The sequence below is a fragment of the Electrona antarctica genome (assembly GCF_951216825.1).
Source record: "Electrona antarctica genome assembly, chromosome: 12".
Classification (NCBI taxonomy): domain Eukaryota; kingdom Metazoa; phylum Chordata; class Actinopteri; order Myctophiformes; family Myctophidae; genus Electrona; species Electrona antarctica.
In genome coordinates, this window is record NC_136793.1 from 14,353,462 (window position 1) to 14,372,014 (window position 18,553).

At 45.0% G+C, this 18,553-nt stretch overlaps 1 protein-coding gene across 3 annotated transcripts; it reads right to left on the reverse strand.

Moving 5' to 3' along the window:
• Positions 1 to 1,496: 1,496 nt before the first annotated feature.
• On the reverse strand, positions 1,497 to 18,302 carry elmod3 (ELMO/CED-12 domain containing 3). Of its 3 annotated transcripts, none has more exons than XM_079515422.1 (15): positions 18,193 to 18,302; positions 14,911 to 15,211; positions 12,683 to 13,104; positions 12,427 to 12,618; positions 12,140 to 12,211; positions 11,257 to 11,334; positions 10,559 to 10,628; positions 9,868 to 9,930; positions 9,345 to 9,436; positions 7,789 to 7,912; positions 5,456 to 5,578; positions 4,446 to 4,576; positions 3,713 to 3,789; positions 2,908 to 3,035; positions 1,497 to 1,923 (listed from the first exon to the last, which is right to left on the reverse strand). In XM_079515422.1, the coding sequence occupies exons 4-15, from the start codon at positions 12,463 to 12,465 to the stop codon at positions 1,673 to 1,675; spliced, it is 1,248 nt and encodes a 415-aa protein (XP_079371548.1). In that variant the 5' UTR covers positions 12,466 to 12,618; positions 12,683 to 13,104; positions 14,911 to 15,211; positions 18,193 to 18,302; the 3' UTR covers positions 1,497 to 1,672. The 3 variants fall into 3 exon arrangements, with proteins under 3 accessions (XP_079371548.1, XP_079371547.1, XP_079371549.1); XM_079515421.1 differs by having other exon boundaries at positions 1,498 to 1,923; positions 12,427 to 12,666; positions 12,731 to 13,104; XM_079515423.1 differs by having other exon boundaries at positions 1,506 to 1,923; positions 9,345 to 9,433; positions 12,427 to 13,104.
• Positions 18,303 to 18,553: the final 251 nt, after the last annotated feature.

An 18,553-nucleotide genomic window follows, 5' to 3' on the forward strand; every position in this document is an offset into this window, starting at 1 on the left:
TGTCTCCATAGACTCTAGAGAACACAGAAACATGTCTCCATAGACTCTAGAGAACACAGAAACATGTCTCCATAGACTCTAGAGAATGAAACATGTCTCCATAGACTCTAGGGAATGAAACATGTCTCCATAGACTCTAGGGAATGCAAAGGGAGTCCATGCCTCGTTGGAAAACCTTTAAAAGAGCATCGTGGCCAATTTCTTTCGACCATAATCCGGAGACACGGAAGGCGTGGTGTCAGATGTTCCTAACAGGAAGGATTAGGATTGCTTTAGAAGGCTTTAGAACAGGATAGGTTTCTGCTAAGAGGGGCCGGAGACACAGAGGAAGTCATCATGGACCGTTATAGGCAGGTACTCTTCTGACCGCACACATTTTGGCTAGCCTGGGATCCAGACTGCTTTTTTTCTCACTTAGCTTCACACAGTCTGCCTCCTACAGTCTGTGCCCAAACGAGAGAAAACGACTTGCGGCTTCCGATCGGTCTGTGTGTGGGACCAGGCTTCCGATCGGTCTGTGTGTGGGACCAGGCTTCCGATCGGTCTGTGTGTGGGACCAGTGTTACAGTATATTGTGTTGTCCAATATAAAACTCAGGTCACTTCCTGACTTGCCTATGTAATGGAAATACGAGTCAATTAGGCCCCTGGTCAGACTGAGTAGCGAAGTGAGAAAAAAGACAAGACGTAGCGAATCAGGCTGGATTCCAGGCTACATTTTGGCAGCTATACTGATTTGGCTTCCATACCCACTGAATCCACAGCAAAGTGCAAACGCTCTCTTTCTCTTTGTTTTGGGACATCCTGGATTGTGTGCGTGTTTGTGTCTATTCTCTTTTTTCAAAGCCTTTTTTCTTCCGGAGTGACCCCTGAACGGGCAGATCAAAGTGCAGTGCTCCAGACAGCAGGTTCTATGTTAGGGCTTAGTGGAATCCACATTCATTCTCTCTGAGAGAGAGAGAGACCCTCACACACATACTGATAGATGTGTTCCCATGACAGCACACGGACACACGGTTTGTATTACTATACTTGTGAAGACATTTTAGGATGGCAATTTTATAAAGTGCATTTGTAAGCATTTCTTTTGCCGTTCTTCAACCCTAAACCTGATTTTTGTGCACAGTTGCGCATCGGTTTCGCGCACCGGAAATAAATCTATGAGCTTGTAGACCTGCTTATTGTTCGATGCATGACACCGCCATGCAAATGATGCAACCAAGTATTAAGTTGTCCTTTAACCTTCTTAATGTCTAATCTTAACCCTAAAACCCAACCCGAGACTTGGTTGGGATTGTTAAACCCAACTCTAAAAGTCTTCGTTAACCATTTCTCTTGTGCGGACCAAGGACTGTCTAAAGAGGACGAGACGCGAAGACCGTACGGGCGACGCCATGTTGCTCCATGGTGCTCCATGGAAGGAAAGAAACATGCGCAGTTGAGACCAAGGAACGCGGAAGTGTTGGCTGCATATAGCCCATTGCGCATGTTTCTTTCCTTCCATGGAGCACCATGGAGCAACATGGCGTCGCCCGTACGGTCTTCGCGTCTCGTCCTCTTTAGACAGTCCTTGGTGCGGACCAGGAAGTTTGTACCCAAAATGTCTACTTCCCAAGTTATATTATGCTCACAAGTATAGTAATACAAATACACACGCACCCTCTGCCACTAGGTTAGATGAGTCTGGCCTCTCCCTCCATGTCAGGCGGTAGGTCACACACTCCAGTGAAGTGCATCTCTTTGCTCTTGGTCCCCTGCTGCACCGTGGCGGGCCGGGCCCCCCCCAGGCTGGGAGAGGGCTGGGGGGGGGCCCCCTGGGGGTCCGGGGAGGGTCCTCCTCCCCCTCCCGAACGCCTCTCCTTCAGGAAGAGCTCCAGACGACGCAGCATCAGCTTGGGGTTCTTTTTGGCAAACAGCTCCACCTCTGGCAGGAGAGAGAAACACACCACCATAGAGCTTTTAAGTTTTAAAGGGGGGGATAGCAGGGACATTTCCTTGTCCATGTATCAAAGACCCCCTAAGGATATCCAGTTAAAAAAAAAACAATTCAGAAAAAAAAAAATACTTTTGCGAGGCACAGTTGCGATGGACACACCCCCAAGCCAGTACATACAAATACAAGCTTCCCTATCGATACGCAACAAATGGCTGGCAGATTATTTACAAAAAATATAGTATAGCACTGAGAAAACTGTTGCGTCGTCCTTTTTCTTTCCAAACTTGACTACGGTAGCGGTGGTCTCAAAAACATGGTTCCCAAAAAATATAGTATACCAGTTGGTCATGTTAATCAATAAAGTTATTTATTTACTTTATTATAAAGAGGGTCAAATAGTGAAATCCCCACAGCCTTTTACAATGCGTTCCTAAGGGATGACGTAGGGTAGAATCTCGCCCTGACGCTCTGTTTTGGATCCTCCCTCTCTGACGCGGTGGCAGGGATTTCTCCGAGTAGTGGCCACTAGTCAGCTCCAACTTCACACAGCACTGAAAAGGCTGTATAGAGCCGTATAGTTGCATTTACAAATATTATGTTCACAACTTTGTCACAATTGAATTGAGAAAAAGTAGATACCAGCGTGATACTCTGCCTTTAACCTTTTAACGAAAAACGCTTTGTTTTAACCTAAAGAATATCACTTTACCCCATCTTTAAATTAAAACAATAAAACACCTTTGTCGGGTGGACCTCATTATGTCCAAAACCGTTACTTTTCACTATTCAAATTCAAAAATAGCATAAATAGCGGATCGACAAGCTCTGCAGTTTTTTTTAACTTTTGTGTGATACGGTTATGATCAAGTAGGACAAAAGAAACACAAAAAGTAAAACTAAGAGGCGTCTTCACGACAGCAAAAAGAAGTGCCGTGAAAGGGCAGCAAAAGCTCCAGTTGGGGTTGTGTTTACCTTTGAGAACGAAGCCGGAGTCAGAGATTGTCTTGTGCTGGCTCTTCCACAGCTGGTACAGGTGCAGGTACGTGGCGACGTAAAACTCATTCAGCACACCCACCACCTGCTGCCGACGATTACACTCCCTGCACAACACAACATATAGTTCACTGAACCTACACCACATAACTACAGAACACAACAGGTTGTTACGTTCACTGGCTCTACACCAAATAACTACTGCACAACAAGAATGAAAAACATCAATTATTATTATTATTTGTTTTTTTTATCCCATTTTGTAATGGTTTTGTAATCCCATTTTTCCCCCAGTGCCAATGCCCAAGCTGTGGGAGAGCCCCGAACGGAGCTCATCCTTCAGTGCATGTGGAGTGAGCAGGCCGCTTCTTATCACCTCACATGGTGGAGTTTCCCCCGGCAGGTAGTAGGACGTAGCACGTGGGAGGAACACGTTATTCAACCAGTTCCTTTCCTCTCCATCAGGATACGTTTTGTGAGGGCACATACATACCCAGCCTAGGCGACCGGGTAAGAACATGCAAACTCCATACAGAAAGGCCCTTTCGCCAACCCCACCCCCACCTAGGGTATGGGCGCTGATGACGCGGAGGAGAGAACACGCCTCTAGCGGGAATCGAACCTGGGACCTTTTAGCTGTGAGGCGACAGCACTACCGACTGTGCCACTTCCAACATGTTCGCATCATTTTAACGTCTACTCAGGCTTTTGTGAGCACCCCAGACATGGTTACCTAACATGGCAACATAACTTAGTAGTGTGTGCGTTTGTTTTGGTGACTCACTTGGATAAGGCCTCCTCTCGGAGCACGTGCAGGGCGATACGTGTCATGTTGATTGACATCACGCTGAAAGGAAAGTTCTGGAGCGACACAGTACAACATGGACATGAGGATACTAAATGGAATTACTGTATCCTATTACAACAGATAAAAGTACATTATGTAATTGTTGTTGTGAACCATTTTTTATTTTGTTCGATTTATATAGTAGAATACCACCTGTGTAAATAAATAATTCACTCCCTGCCTCCTCCATTTGTACACTCTCTTCAATAGAGGGTATGCGCGTGACATCATCATCAAACCAGGAAGTTATGTAGGAACGCCTACTGAGTGGCAAAAAACTACTTTCTGGCCTTCATAGCCCATACATCCACACAGAAAAGTCATATCTGATTGCATTAAACGACATTAAACAATGTTAAACTCACTTTGCATGTTGCTTTGCCACTCGATTTGCCACTCAATGTGCCATTCACTTTAAGCATGCGCATACCCTCTATATAAATTGGGGTGCCAGAGATGGAAATGCCATTAAATGGGGATCCATAGCCGAATTCAGGGGTCATTGAAATTAAAATGCCTGAGAATCGGTGCATAAAAATCTTCTCTAAATGGGGGTCCCTGACATCTTTTCAAATGGTGGTCTGCGGGCTAATAAGTGTCAAATTGGGGGTCCTTGACATGAAAGTTTGAGAACCACTGTAATAGGATAATGGAGGAGGCGTCACCTCACCTGTGAGGGATGCAGTGACAGCTTGTAGATGTCCCTGGCCAGCGGCAGAGTCTCTGGGTCCATCACAAAGTACAGTGTGTGCATGAGGCCCAGGAAGCCTGTTCCACGCAGGTCTGTGGCCGGATCCGTACCTACACAGTGCACGCACACACGTGCACGCACACACACACACACACACACACACAGGCGCCACATTACGCTGGGAGGACTATAGAGTCGAAGGCCGTTCGACGTGTGATTCATATTTGGTGCTGATCGGATCCGGCGTTTGTGACACATGGCGTTTTGTTTATGGAGCAAAAAGTGTGTTTTGAATGAAATTCTAAATGGCAGAAAATCTATCTAGGCCCAAATGGGAGTGAGGGAGTTGATTTCATGACCTAAGGTTCAAAGAGTTATAGGCCGAAACATATACAGTAATAGCCTGTTATAGCGCCACCATGGACGGTGTAATCATTTTTGAGTGGTGTAAACCACTCATACAACTGGCTTTGTTAGTGCAGAAAAAATGAGCAAGGTTGCTATGTTCACCCTGTTCACCCGGGTGTGATTTCCTACAACTGGCTTTGTTAGTGCAGAAAAAATGAGCATGGTTGCTATGTTCACCCTGTTCACCCGGGTGTGATTTCATTACGTCAGACATGATTTCAGTACGTCAGACAGGCTATGTAAGACCTTACACCACTCAGTTCACACGGGTGTGATTTTTCTATATGTAGGCCACTGGACTATGAACCTCCCCTCCAAGTGTTGTAACTGTAGCCCTTACAGATGTACATGAGTGCCAAGCAGGGAGGCACTGGGTCCCAAATAGCAGATATGTTGTACAGTACACGCTCACAACACGCCACGTCATGCCACTTGTACATCTGCTATTTTTGAAAATCTTTGAACAAATCGTTTCTAGATGGGGGGGGGGGGGGGGGGGGGGGGGTCCTTGGCACGAAAAGAACTACTGATTTAGAAGAATGGGGTGAGTGCAGTGAACTGCTACCAAGAGAGATGCTGACCCTGAAAGCCGATGTTCTCCCAGTGTTCTCCGTAGCGAGGGCAGTCCATCCTGCTGCCCAGCAGCCTCTTATAGATGGTCTGCAGAACACGCATGTGGACCATCTGGCTGTTGTCGAGAGAGCCTGGACAACACACACACAATGTATTACTATAGCATACGGAAGTCCTGACGTCACTGTTCATCCCCTGGGTCACAGAAGTGTTTCTGTAAGGAGAATAATATTGGGTCTAGACAGTGCTTAATTTCAGCCGGAGCTTGGCGGAGCTCAGCTCCGGTACCTGTCACTTGAGCTCCGGGAGCTCAAGCCACCTGTAGAGGCAGCTCTGGTAGCTGTAGAGGGCCACCCCAAATGCACATTACAGTATACAATACGTCTCTATTATTATTTTAGTTTCATTTTCAAGTCAACTAGGCTTCTTCCTCGTCATAGTTACTTCTATTTCCAGTACGATTCCAAAATAAAACATGGCTTGAATGATCGCATTGCAAGTACAAACAAAGAAACTCTCTTATTTTGAAATGTGTGCCCGTTGTGAGAGGAAATAGGTGGCTATGGAACCCCGGCTTGACGCCTCACTGTTGACGGTGTCGGATCCTCCTTTTAATACTCTATGTGTCAGATGCGTAAATAAAAACTCGTCTCGACTTTTGCAATTTGCATCTGTTGTCGTTCGTTGCATATGGAATATGGAACTTTCATACTTTTATGGAGCAATAGATTAACTGCTACTTGGAGTTTAGCCTTGGGGACAGCATGCGTTTTGTTTTCAATACAACATGCCATGGTGAGTTCTTATGAACAGAACTGACTGCATTGTCAAATCTCGCAAAGACACCCGGCTTTACAACATGGGTCGATCAGTATCGAATATCTAAACGCTTGCTTTGGTGGGCCCGGAAAAAAAAAAAAGACTAGTACAGAATTAAGTAGTAGTAGCATTATTGAGTTCATCGGAGGAGGAGGAGGCGGAGGAGGAACTTGGATAAGGACAACAACAAAACGTGCATGCAGGTATTTACATTGCGTACTGTTCTGATGATGGGCCACCCTAACTTGTTATAGGACTACTGTATTTTATACAGTATGTAATATAACGTTGAGCCGCTGTGCCAACTGAACTGCAAATGCCTACTGTAGTTGTGTGTTGTGAGCCGGCGGACCCCTGTGTGAACTGCTGCTGCAAATGTTATCGAAAAAGACTTGTTACCTCAGGGTCCTCCATTTTCAATTCATCAGAACATTTAAAGACATATTTAAAAAAAACGTCTATATGCCTCCTCTATTGTGTTCTGATGGGTGGGCTGGCCGTTGGTTGTGTTAAAAAAGGCAAAAAAACCGAGATAAAAAAAATGTGCGCGTGCATATGCGTGCGCGTGCATGCGCGCGTGCACATGCACGCACCCGAGCTCCGACACCTAAGAATTTAGAAATTAAGCACTGGGTCTAGAGGGTAGCACGGGTGCGCCCGGAACTGAAGATCCGAGCCCCGAAACGAGTCAGTTAATGCTTCAGTCAAACCGCCATGATAAAAATTCTCAATTTTTATCCCACGATTTTGCAACCCAGTTTTTTCACCCAGTGCCAATTATCTAATGTAATCCTGGGCGCTACACTTCCTCTGCCCACCTGGGGGGGCAGCGGACTGACCTCATGCCTCCTTCTATGCATGAGGAGTCCAAGCTGCTTCTTTTCACCTGACAGAGGGGAATTACCCTGGCCGGACGTAGCGCATGGAAGGAACACGTTATTCCGACCAGTTCCTTTCCCCTCCATCAGGCGCCCCGGCTGGCCAGGGGGAGGCAGTTTTAGAGACCAGGATTACTGCATGTTTTTGTGAGGGTACCTACCCTAGGGGACACGGGGAGAACATGCAAACTCCACACAGAAAGGCCCTTTCGCCAACCCCACCTCGGGTATGGGCACTGATGACGCGGAGGAGGGAACACGCCCCCAGCGCCCACAGCAGCCCCAGCGGGAATCGAACCCAGGACCTTCTAGCTGTGAGGCGACAGCACTACCGACTGTGCCACCGTGCACCCATAAAAATGTTTTTAACCCAGAAGCTAAATATAGCAGATCTAGATCTCTCTCACACTCACACACACACACACACACACACACACACACACACACACACACACACACACACACACACACACACACACACACACACACACACACACACACACACACACACACACACACACACCCGAGACAATTAAGACATTAAAAGATGTGTTAGAAACAGTTCTAGTAAAACAAGGTGAGTGTACGTATGGATTGGACTCACATTGTAAAACAATGTGAGTGTACGTATGGATTGGACTCACATTGTGCGATGGCGAACACCAGGTCTCTCTCCTCCAGCAGCTCTCGGTGCAGCCGCGGAGGTCCGAACAGGAAATGTGTGATGGCCGCCAGACCCGTCCTGTGAATGGTGGGCTGGATGTTCTTCTGGAGAGAGAGAGAGAGAGAGAGAGAGAGAGCACACACACAGGCTCATCAGTCTCCCTTTTTTCTAAGTATAAAATAATATCCTGGGCAGCATTCCTTTTCAGGTTTATGATCCAGTCGGGAGCGGATGATATCGCTACATCATGTTGTAGTATTATTTTGTAGTCAACAATCATCCGGAACTTCCTTTTCCCTCAAACCGATTTTTCTCAATAAAAGCTGAAGGCTACGGGAGCTTGTATTGTTATTCTTCCGGTTTGAGGGAAAAGGAAGTTCCGGATGATTGTTCCTGCCTGATGACTACAAAACATTACTACAACATGACGTAGCGATATCATCCGCTCCAGACTGGTTCACACGGCACTTTTGTAACACAGACCAGGCTTTCCTCCGAGGTGGAAAGCCTGGTGGAAAGCCTGGTGACACAAGGTTAATAAAATAAAGCCTCAATCAGTGTTAAGTGGTCAGATTGGCTTTTCATCAATCAAGCGATCAAGTTCCCGGCTTGGATCAATGGTATTCTTTAAGTTCCATATTTAACAGTATCATATCACAATGAAAACTCACTTTTTTAACAAAAATAAGAAAACAAATACTACACACTACTACCATACCAAGGATGTGGTTCAAATCTGATTCTCAAAAATCACTTTGTGGGTTTCTATTTTTGATTTGTGCTGTTGATATTTGATAAATTCCAGTCTGCATAGAAGAAGTAGGTTGGGAGTGGCTTATTGTCAGGAGTCTGTCCCCGTTACAATGCGCTAGAGCCCTGGGAGATTGCTGGGGTGGAGAGCCACACCTACAATTAGCTCCCAGTACTTCCCTCACGACTTGCCACACCCAAGCGGTGCCTCTCATACGCCAAGTTGGCGGTGCCCGGGATCGAACCCATGAACTTGGGGTCCAAAGGTGAGAGCTCTACCAAAGATTGTCTATATATGAAGATGCACGAACTTCATTGGAGCCACTAGAGGCGCAATGGACTACAAATCCTACAAATGGTCTCTTAAGTAGGCATGGTTTGCTCTACCAGGACGTCCTTAACAGAATACATTCTCTTTCTCATCTTACCAGGTCATCCCACTACCAGAATCAGAATAGGGCCGAGCTTACCAGCATGCCACTCGCCTCCACACTTCCACAGACTATCCATAAGTACTCTGCCAAGGTTCTAGGCTTATTATCCAACCCTCAATGTCTTCACATATTGTACAGTATAAACCGCAGTATTCAGGCACATTTCAGCCACATCTTTTGCCCATTAGGACCACTCTACACGTCATCAAACAGCGACGCGCACCTATGGTAACATCATTCTACAGGCCACAGGTTTCTGCTTTATACCTTTTTTCTGTGGCACTAGAGCTTCTAGTTAACAGAACTCTTTCTCATCTTACCAGGTATTTAACAGAATTCTATCTCATCTTACCAGGACGTCTCCAAAGTCTGTGGTCTGGAAATGCTGCAGAGCCTCATTGAAGGAGATGAGAGGGACTGGACCGCTGTCCTCGCTGAGAGCTGCTTGAGGAGAGCATCAAAGAGTTTAAAAAAAAATGAAACAAGACTTCAGTACCATTCTAAATGAAACAAGACTTCAGTACCATTCTAAATGAAACAAGACTTCAGTACCATTCTAAATGAAACAAGACTTCAGTACCATTCTAAATGAAACAAGACTTCAGTACCATTCTAAATGAAACAAGACTTCAGTGCCATTCTAAATGAAACAAGACTTCAGTGCCATTCTAAATGAAACAAGACTTCAGTACCATTCTAAATGAAACAAGACTTCAGTACCATTCTAAATGAAACAAGACTTCAGTGCCAGTCTAAATGAAACAAGACTTCAGTACCATTCTAAATGAAACAAGACTTCAGTACCATTCTAAATGAAACAAGACTTCAGTACCATTCTAAATGAAACAAGACTTCAGTGTGATGTAGTGTCTCACCTGGCTGGTTGCACTCCACAGCCTCCCACTCCTCTCTGGCTTTCTCCAGCTCAGAATCCTCCTCTGGCAGAACAGAAAACAGGAGGGGGAACAACGGTGAGCAAACACCATGGTTTAAAGCTAAATAAAATCTCACCACTGAAATATTTCGGATGGCCAAGACCTACAGTAAAGAGCGTCGCATTGAGAGCTTGTAGATCGGTTATTTCCCCTGCGCTACATGCTTCCATAGAAGACATGCCGACTGCTATGGAATTCAAATGACTGAAATCAGTCGTGGCGACTGAGAACTTTAATCCATCACAGTACAAACACAACTCACCGGCTGCGACGCACACTGGTGACAGGTAGCCGTCGACCCAGGCAGCAACGGCACGGCCTTCGTCACCACTCACGGACGCCCAATTCATTCTCAAGAAGTGTGCCAGCGTGCTGTCTGACAGCCCTGCATCATACTGTACTGTACTGTACCGTAGGATACGTAATGCTACATAACCTGGCACATTGCACAGACCCCAGGGAGGTACAGACCTGCAAGGCCTGTCATGTATCTAGGAAACAAGGAGCTATCTCCACTGGGAAGGACACCCAGAGGACAGCGCTAGACTAAAGGGAGAGAGGTGTGTGTGTGTGTGTGTGTGTGTGTGTGTGTGTGTGTGTGTGTGTGTGTGTGTGTGTGTGTGTGTCTTACCTGCAGCTTTAGGCGCCTCCCCTCCCATGGTCAGTGTCTGCAACAGGCCATTCTGCTTCAGAGCTGAAATCTGTGGGGTAACACCACCATCAGTGAGTTTAAACATCACATACTGTATAAGCCATAGGGTGACATCTGTGTGATAGAACACACATCACATATAAACCCTATAGGGTGATATCTGTGTGGTAACACCACCACCAGTTATATTCATATGTTCCCAATGTTCAATGTCAAATACACAATTCAATTGTTAATGTCTTAATTATTTGTACAATTAATCGTCAACTTAAATGTTGAGATTGTGACAGCCCTAGTGCTAATAACTGGAACTCAGCAACGGTTAATAGGTTCAAATGTTATGGGCGTCAACAAACGTTGCGTGCACGGTGCGAGCACTCTCGATAAGATATGACCAGCGAACACAGGATTGACAGGAAGCTGTCTAAACCTTCCCTAAAATACCCTGGACAACGCTCCACACATCCCAGACTTTTCTCCCTTATGACTCCCGAACTGTGGAACAAACTCCCCATTGCAGTTAGAAATACAGACTCACTCCCAATGTTCTGCTGTAATCTGAAGACTATAACCTCGTCATACTCCACCTTAGCTCTCAGCCGCACCGACGGCCAAGGCGGTAAGTGTTGAAACACGAATCTATGTGTGAACTGGAGAAAAACAAAGGAAAGACTCACGGGCAGGGATGAGAGTGGTGCCGTACCGCTTGTGGTGTGGTCCTGGATGTTATGACCTGTTAGCACTCCATTCATGATCTACACACACACACACACACACCACACACACACACACACACACAGTAGATAAGTGGTTCTCTAAGTGGGCTATAGAGCGTCACAGTCCCACCCCCTTTCAGAACGACGAGTGGCCCAGGAAATAATTCCCCATTAATTTTTCCCCATAGGCTTTTCAAAAAGTATTTTTTTAAAGACGTTTACACCGCGGACAAAGCCAACTCGGCTCGTGACAAATCATGACAATAAACACAATGTTTAGGGCAGATCAAGAAGAAAAAAAGGCAGGGTACAACACTTTGTTTTGTTTTTCTTCTTACTAATTATTTGATCGGCCCAAAACAAGCCGAGTTGGCTTTGTCCGCGGTGTAAACGTCTTTAAAAAAATACTTTTTGAAAATGAATGGGGAATTATTTCCTCAGAACTCGTCGTTCTGAAAGGGGGCGGGAATGTGACGCTCTATAGCGGTCTGAACCTAAAATCCAAGATTTGCACAGGAAAAAGTGGTTGTAAGTCTGTTTCATGTTTCAAGACTAGAGGTTTTAATGAGTGTTGTGCTTGGTACAGACATGCATAAAGCAAGTTCTGTCAGGGAACTCAACCAATCGTAGAGCACGTTCTGTTAAGGAATCTCAACCAATCACATACTCACTTCATGATACAACGCCCGATTTAAATGGAGAAGTTGCATTGCTCATTCCTTGCTTGTCTTTTGCGTCTATGCCACTGATGCTGGTTTAGAACTGCTTCTCACCCTCCACCACCCCAGCCATAAAAACCTCTCACCAACACACACACACACTTCAGGTGACATGTTGTACTCACAGACTTATGGTTGGAGTGTCCGTTGGTGGTCCCTTCCTCTGGTTTACAGTCATGGGACAAACCATTCAGGCCCTGGGGGGGGGGGGGGGGGGAGTAGATGCTCACAATAAATATACATTTAAGTGGCATGACAGCAATGACCTGCTAATTCCATAAAAGCATAACATTATTACAATAAAATATATGTAGTCACATCTGTAGTGCGGCACGAAGCTAAAAATCTAAAATGACACAGATGCTTTCCCGGTTGTAATGGGTTACATACGGTCAGGTGACCAGATCCTTACCTCAGTGTGTTGTGTTGCGACACCAGTGTCTTCTTCCATTGCATATGTGTGCGTGTGTGTATGTGTTGTCAAGCGTGTCCTCCAGACCCCGCCCCTCTAAAAGCCTCCCAGGTCAAGGGTCGCCACCGCGGTGGTCCTAGGAGCCCATAGGAGGAGCGCCATGCCAGCTGCAGAGGATAACGAGCACACCACCTTCAGTCCCAGCATCCACTGTCTCTGACCATCTGATCTCAGAACAGCCTTTATAGCGCACCACTTTCAGTCCCAGCATCCACTGTCTCTGACCATCTGATCTCAGAACAACCTTATTGGGACACAGGTGTCTTCCAGGTAACGCTCATCATCATATTCTTCAAGCATAATCCTCTTTATTTCTCTTTTTCTCTCTCACTCTCAGTGTTCCAGAAGCTGCCTCGACGTTATTTTCAAGTGTAGATAAAGGTGATAAAGTGTGTTCTCTTGGCCGTGGTGTTGGCTCTCTTTCAGTGTTTGTGTGTGTGTGTTTATGTTTGATTGCAGATGCACGGCCTCCCGGACGAGCTGATTGGAGGAGAGCGGCCCTCCGGGACCTGCTGATTGGAGGACAGTGTTATCCGTTGATGCAGGAGTTGTTTCCTGGAATCTTCCCGGCTTCCTGTCCTCCACAGAGCCACCTGGTCAGTAGGCCTCGCAGTAGGCCTGCAAGTATCAGTACAGTAAGTTTAATAATAATAAGGGTAATAATAATAATAAACTAATTATATACTTAATTAAAAGCACTTAATTATATAATAAAGTGCTTTTCGAAAACAATGTTTACAAAGTGCTTGACAATGCCAAGGGATAACCAACAACAATCAAATGAAATTAATAAAACAGTATAAGACAAATAATAAAATCAAAGCATAAATGGACATGAAAAACAAGTAACGTGATAAAACTAAGGAAACACCTGGTGGTCAGTAGGCCTACAAGTATCACTACAGTTGGTTTAGTTAGAACGACCCTGATAGTAGGCCTGCAAGTAGCCTGGCCCAGCCAACGTGATTTCTGGTGTAGAGGGGCGGGTGCTGCCAGGATCACAGCGTTGGATATTATTGGTTCACCCATCTGAGCACGCCCCCCACCCCGATAGAAAACAGCGGAGAAAGCTGACGTCACCAAATTTGGAGCGACACCTCTCTGTACTGTACTGTAGTTCACTCTCACTCCTAGACCAGGAAATGTGGCTCATTTCCACAGGCTTTCATTTTTTAGACGAATGCGAACGAAAATAAAAGCCTGGGTACCTAGGCTAGCCTGCAAGTATCAGTACAGTTTAGTTGACCATTCATTGTCACACAAATAATTACATATTAACAAGTGTTTTATGGGGGTTGACACTAAGGTCTCAGAGGCACTTGCCCGTCAGGCAAGTACAGGTCATGTTCTACTTGTCCTCAGGTCATGGCCACTTGCCCCCCAAAAATATTGTTAATTGCCGTTCATTTGAACTTGTATAATTGCAACCGATGGTCGCAGTTAACTATGGAATCGAGCATCATTTTATTAATTTCCCATCAGTGTGTCGGGCACCATATATGGTACCCAGGTCTCGTGACATCATGTGACATCATCAGGGATGGAGATGTGGAGACCCTGATGTCATAGTAAAAATGTTGCACAGATTCAATTCCGGTCAGTGCATTTGTGACCAAAATGTTCGCAATTCTGAGCACTGGCTTGAGAAAACGAATGGCTTTTGCAACCTGGTGATGTTGTGAGCTTGTAGATTAGCTGTTTTCGCCGGAGTGCTCAGTGTGTGTGTGTGTGTGTGTGTGTGTGTGTGTGTGTGTGTGTGTGTGTGTGTGTGTGTGTGTGTGTGTGTGTGTGTGTGTGGTGGGGAGGTGGGGAGGGGGACATGGTAAAGAGATAGGGAGACGCAGAGCGCTCTGACAACGTTCTAGACAGATCTATCTCGTGTTGTATTTATAGGGAATTGAAGACGATTGCATCCCTACGCAAAATGTGCACTTGCCCATTTCGGGCAACCCAGTAGAAAACTTCACCTGCCCGACCATTTTATTCACCTGCCCCGAGCAGGTGTTAGTGTCACCTGCTACTTACTTTTGATGCTTTTGTGGGATACTGTGGTGTCAAGTAGTGTAGGGCGTTAAAACACAAAAAGTTTGAATTAAAATTATGGAGATTAGCGGTTTCTGCCCAACAGAAACGATTTGGCTGTTTGGCTTTTAGGTTTAGTAAACAAACTATGCCAAAATAACAGAATAGAAGAAACCTCTTATCTTTTTACCTTTTGTGTTTTTTCGTAATTGAACGACCTATTTGATCATACCTACACAAAAGCATCAAAAGTAGATCCACATTCTCGAACCGCGGCGCAAAGCGACACATTTTTAGATCTGCTATTTTTGCCATTGTTGAGTTTGAATCCTGCAAAGTCACAGTTTAGGACATAGCGTATAATAAGGCTTCCTCCCGAATGTGGACATGCAGGCTTCCTACCTGTCAGAGCTGAACCCAGGGCGGATAGATGAGGCATCACTTGGCAGGGCTGGGCTCCCCCTGTCCAAGGCCATATATTACTGTTGGCACTGAAGAGGAGGAACCTGAGCGCCACCTAGAGGTACCAGGACACCGTTGCTTCACGTGCAGGCTGCCACAATGGGCCGTGTAGTTTAGGTCTTCATCCTCGCGTTGAACACCACATACATTTAGTGCAGCAAGTGTTCATGGGCAAAAACGTCCCGCTGTCCCCGCGCAGAGTTGTTGTCATATGTCCAAAGAACTGTCGCGCATCTGAAAGCTATAGGACAGGATAGCACAGGACAATAATACAAATTAATAAAGCTAGGAGAGGACAATAATAATAATTAATATAGCTATGGGACAGCACAATAAGAAGAATTAATAAAGCAAAAATAAAATACTGAAACTGTAATAAGGATGTTTCGGGGATTATCATTCTAAACCGATGTTAAGATATATATTTTTAAACTGGAAGAACTACAAGAGAAGGGATTAATTATTTGGCAACTATGACATGCTATATCAACTTGAATTGAAATACATTCCAGGGAAACTTGAATCAAATAATTAGCATACATACATGTATGTACAGTAGACTATGTATGCATGTACTGTATGTGTAATTTCCAACGATCTTTAATGTAGATTATGTGATAATCATCATAAGGTAAACATCATAATAAAAAAGTTATACAACAATCAAGTACTTTCACAGAGCAAACCTCTAGCTGTCTGTCATTAACAGAATTCAATAGGCCACCAAAAGCAGCGTAACACCACAACTGCCCTGGCTATCAGTACAGTAGTGACGTTACCAATATAGCAGTGTTGCCAGGTCTGCTTATTATAAGCGACTTTGGGCTTATTTCTTAAGTGTAGTTGCCTATTTGGGGTTGCTTCAGTTTAACTCGGCCCTTGCAGATCTACAAGCTGATCTACCAGTATAACCCAGATATTAGGGGTGTCACTCACTGCCTAGCACAAAATATTTTCAGATGGGGTCTCCTCTGCCAAATACATTTTACACGATTTTACACAACATTTGAGGGTCTATTTGACATAAAATGTGTGAGAACCACTTGCTCTCGGACTGACGGACTCGGTCTAAAAACAACATTAGACCTGGGTTCAGTCAGTGTTGCCAGATGGATGATAAATATCGTAGTTGTACTATAATTTTACCCTTTTTTTACGAGGTACGATCAATAATGGCTCAATTTAAGTGTATGATAATTTCACCATATCACAAAGAAGTAGGAAGTAGGTCGGGAGTGGCTTATTGTCGGTATCAGCCGGTAACACGCGGGAGTCTATCCCCATTACACAGCGACGGCTCCAGAAAATTGTGACTAGGGGTGCTGGCTATTTAGAGGGGGGGTTTACATAGATATATATATATTTTTTTTGCGGCTTACGCCTTTTATTGGTTTTTGAAGGGACAGACAGTAGGCTGACAGGAAACGGGAGAGAGATGGGGGAAGACATGCAGTAAAGGCCGTGTCGGGCTCGGGAGTCGAACCCGCGGCACACTGCGACTGGATTACCAGTCGGGTGCCCAGACGGTTACGCCACCGCCTGGGCGGTTTACATAGATATTGATTGGGCTTGTTTGGAGGGGGGCTTGGAGGGGGGCTTAGGGGGGCAGTGATGTAAATAGGTTTTCAATGTAATGGGTCCCGGGAGGCCGGGACACAGGACGTGGTCTTTTAATGGGTCCCAGGGACATTTTATGAGTCCTACTTCAACGACGTTAGAGACAGTACAGTACCGAGTACAGTATTGCATTTTGTATGCAGTATTGTCCTTTCTCAATTTAGTGAGTTTAAGGATGCAGGCTGCACGATGCGAACCCATGAACTTGTGGTCCAAAGGCGAGAGCTCTACCGACTGAGCTACCCGGAAACAAAAAAACTCTGAATTTTATAAATTCCTTGGGTGCTGATTTGGGATCCGGTTTGGCTTTTCAAAATAAGTCAAAGAATCAGTAACTTTTACCCTAGATGTACTTGGAGGCATTTAAAACACCTAGTCTTTCTAGTGTTGTTTCAGGATTTTATTTTTGTAAGGTCAAGGAAAATGTCTGTTTCCATGCATCATATGTGATGCGTTTTTTAAGTCTCAAACAAGGTTGTTTCTTACAATAAATATGCTATTTTTTGTGTAATTACAGATTTACACCTGCTATTTCTCTTTTTTTGGTTTAGTTTTCTTTTGAATGTGGTCATTTTAAGCCTCTGGTACAACAATTTTACATTTCCCATCTGGCAACACTGGCTGGATTGCTTATTTCTCTCACAACATCTGGCAACACTGCAACCTAGCTAGTTAAAGCTAGCAATGAATCTCTAGCAGCAACAAAGCATTAAACCCTAACCCCGACCTTTAAAACTGGCACGTTTGACCCTGCGCCGGTCAAACTAAAACTAAACTAAACGTGAACATGTGAAGAAAGTGAATAATAATAATTGCGAACTGGATTAAATCCAAAGTAACCAGTTCAGTTCAGCAATGTACCAAGTAGATCTGGTCCAGCGACTCTCCACTGCTCTGCCAGCAGCAGTGCCATTCCCTGACTGTAACCATTAATGTGCGAGGTCTAAACTGTAGTAAAAAGAAATGAAACGGTTTCACCAGTCACCGAAACAAATGCACTTTTATGGTGTTGATAGACTATTCTCCGCGGTGGGAGAACCCCAGCTTCTGTCTAAAATCCACTTTTTGGCCAGAGAAATGTAATGGATATCGACCAGACGGATACAGTTTTATTACTCAAGTGCGCCATCTACAGCTCTAGTCAATAGAAAAATGCCATAGACCAGATCTGTAGGCGGCGCATTTGAGCAAGCAAAATAATATTCAGTGCGTTTGATAGGTTTTATTTTCTGCCCAAAGTGGATTTTACACAAAAGGTGGAGGTCTGAGACGTTTCCCACGGCGGAGAGCAGTCTTTCAACGTCACACAAGTGCCTTCGTTTCGGTGACTGGTGGAATCGTTTTCTTTATGTTTTATTATTGCTACGGTTTAGACCTCGTACTTTAGTGGACGTTTCCGTCCAGAGTTATTGTGTTCACTGACTATCACTGATGGAAATCTCTTCCACAATCCACAGCACTACGCCGATCATAACCACATCTCTGTAACAACACGCACGGTGCGTGACACCATACTAAACAAATGCATGCAACAGCGCTGCATGCAACACACTGTCTGGGATATGTTTTGACTAAACAGTGAATAATTTAGAAACTAATACCTACAGTTTATGTGATTGTTACTCTCTCCCTCCAATCTGTGCTTCCTTCCCTTCCCCCGTCCACTGGACACAGTCATTCCAAGTGCATTCTGGGAGTTGTGGTTTCCTGTCTGCCTGGCGCTGGGTTCATTACGTCATTGCTTTCTTAAGCCCCTCCCGGCACTGTTCTTTTGGCAAATCTAAGTGAGCAAATATAAGACTTCCATAGACTAGTGTGACATACGCACATGTCCGTGGAGACCTCCTCTACAACACCACACTGTCCGCTAAGCAGCAGAGGTGTAAAACAAAAATTGGCACGCCATACAGCGAGGTGAAACATAAAAAAAAATCCCATTTCCAGACTAAAGTCAACTAAAGTGGAC

What these genes read in the sequence shown, in the direction of transcription:
- elmod3 (XM_079515422.1), bottom strand. Translation starts at nt 12,465, where the DNA reads ATGGAAGAAGACACTGGTGTCGCAACACAACACACTGAG. An exon ending in CAGACTTTGGAGACGTCCTG is followed by an intron (nt 7,913 to 9,344) that starts GTAAGATGAGAT and finishes CTCTCTCTCCAG; the next exon opens with AAGAACATCCAGCCCACCAT. An exon ending in GGTGTTCGCCATCGCACAAT is followed by an intron (nt 5,579 to 7,788) that starts GTGAGTCCAATC and finishes TGTGTTGTCCAG; the next exon opens with GCTCTCTCGACAACAGCCAG.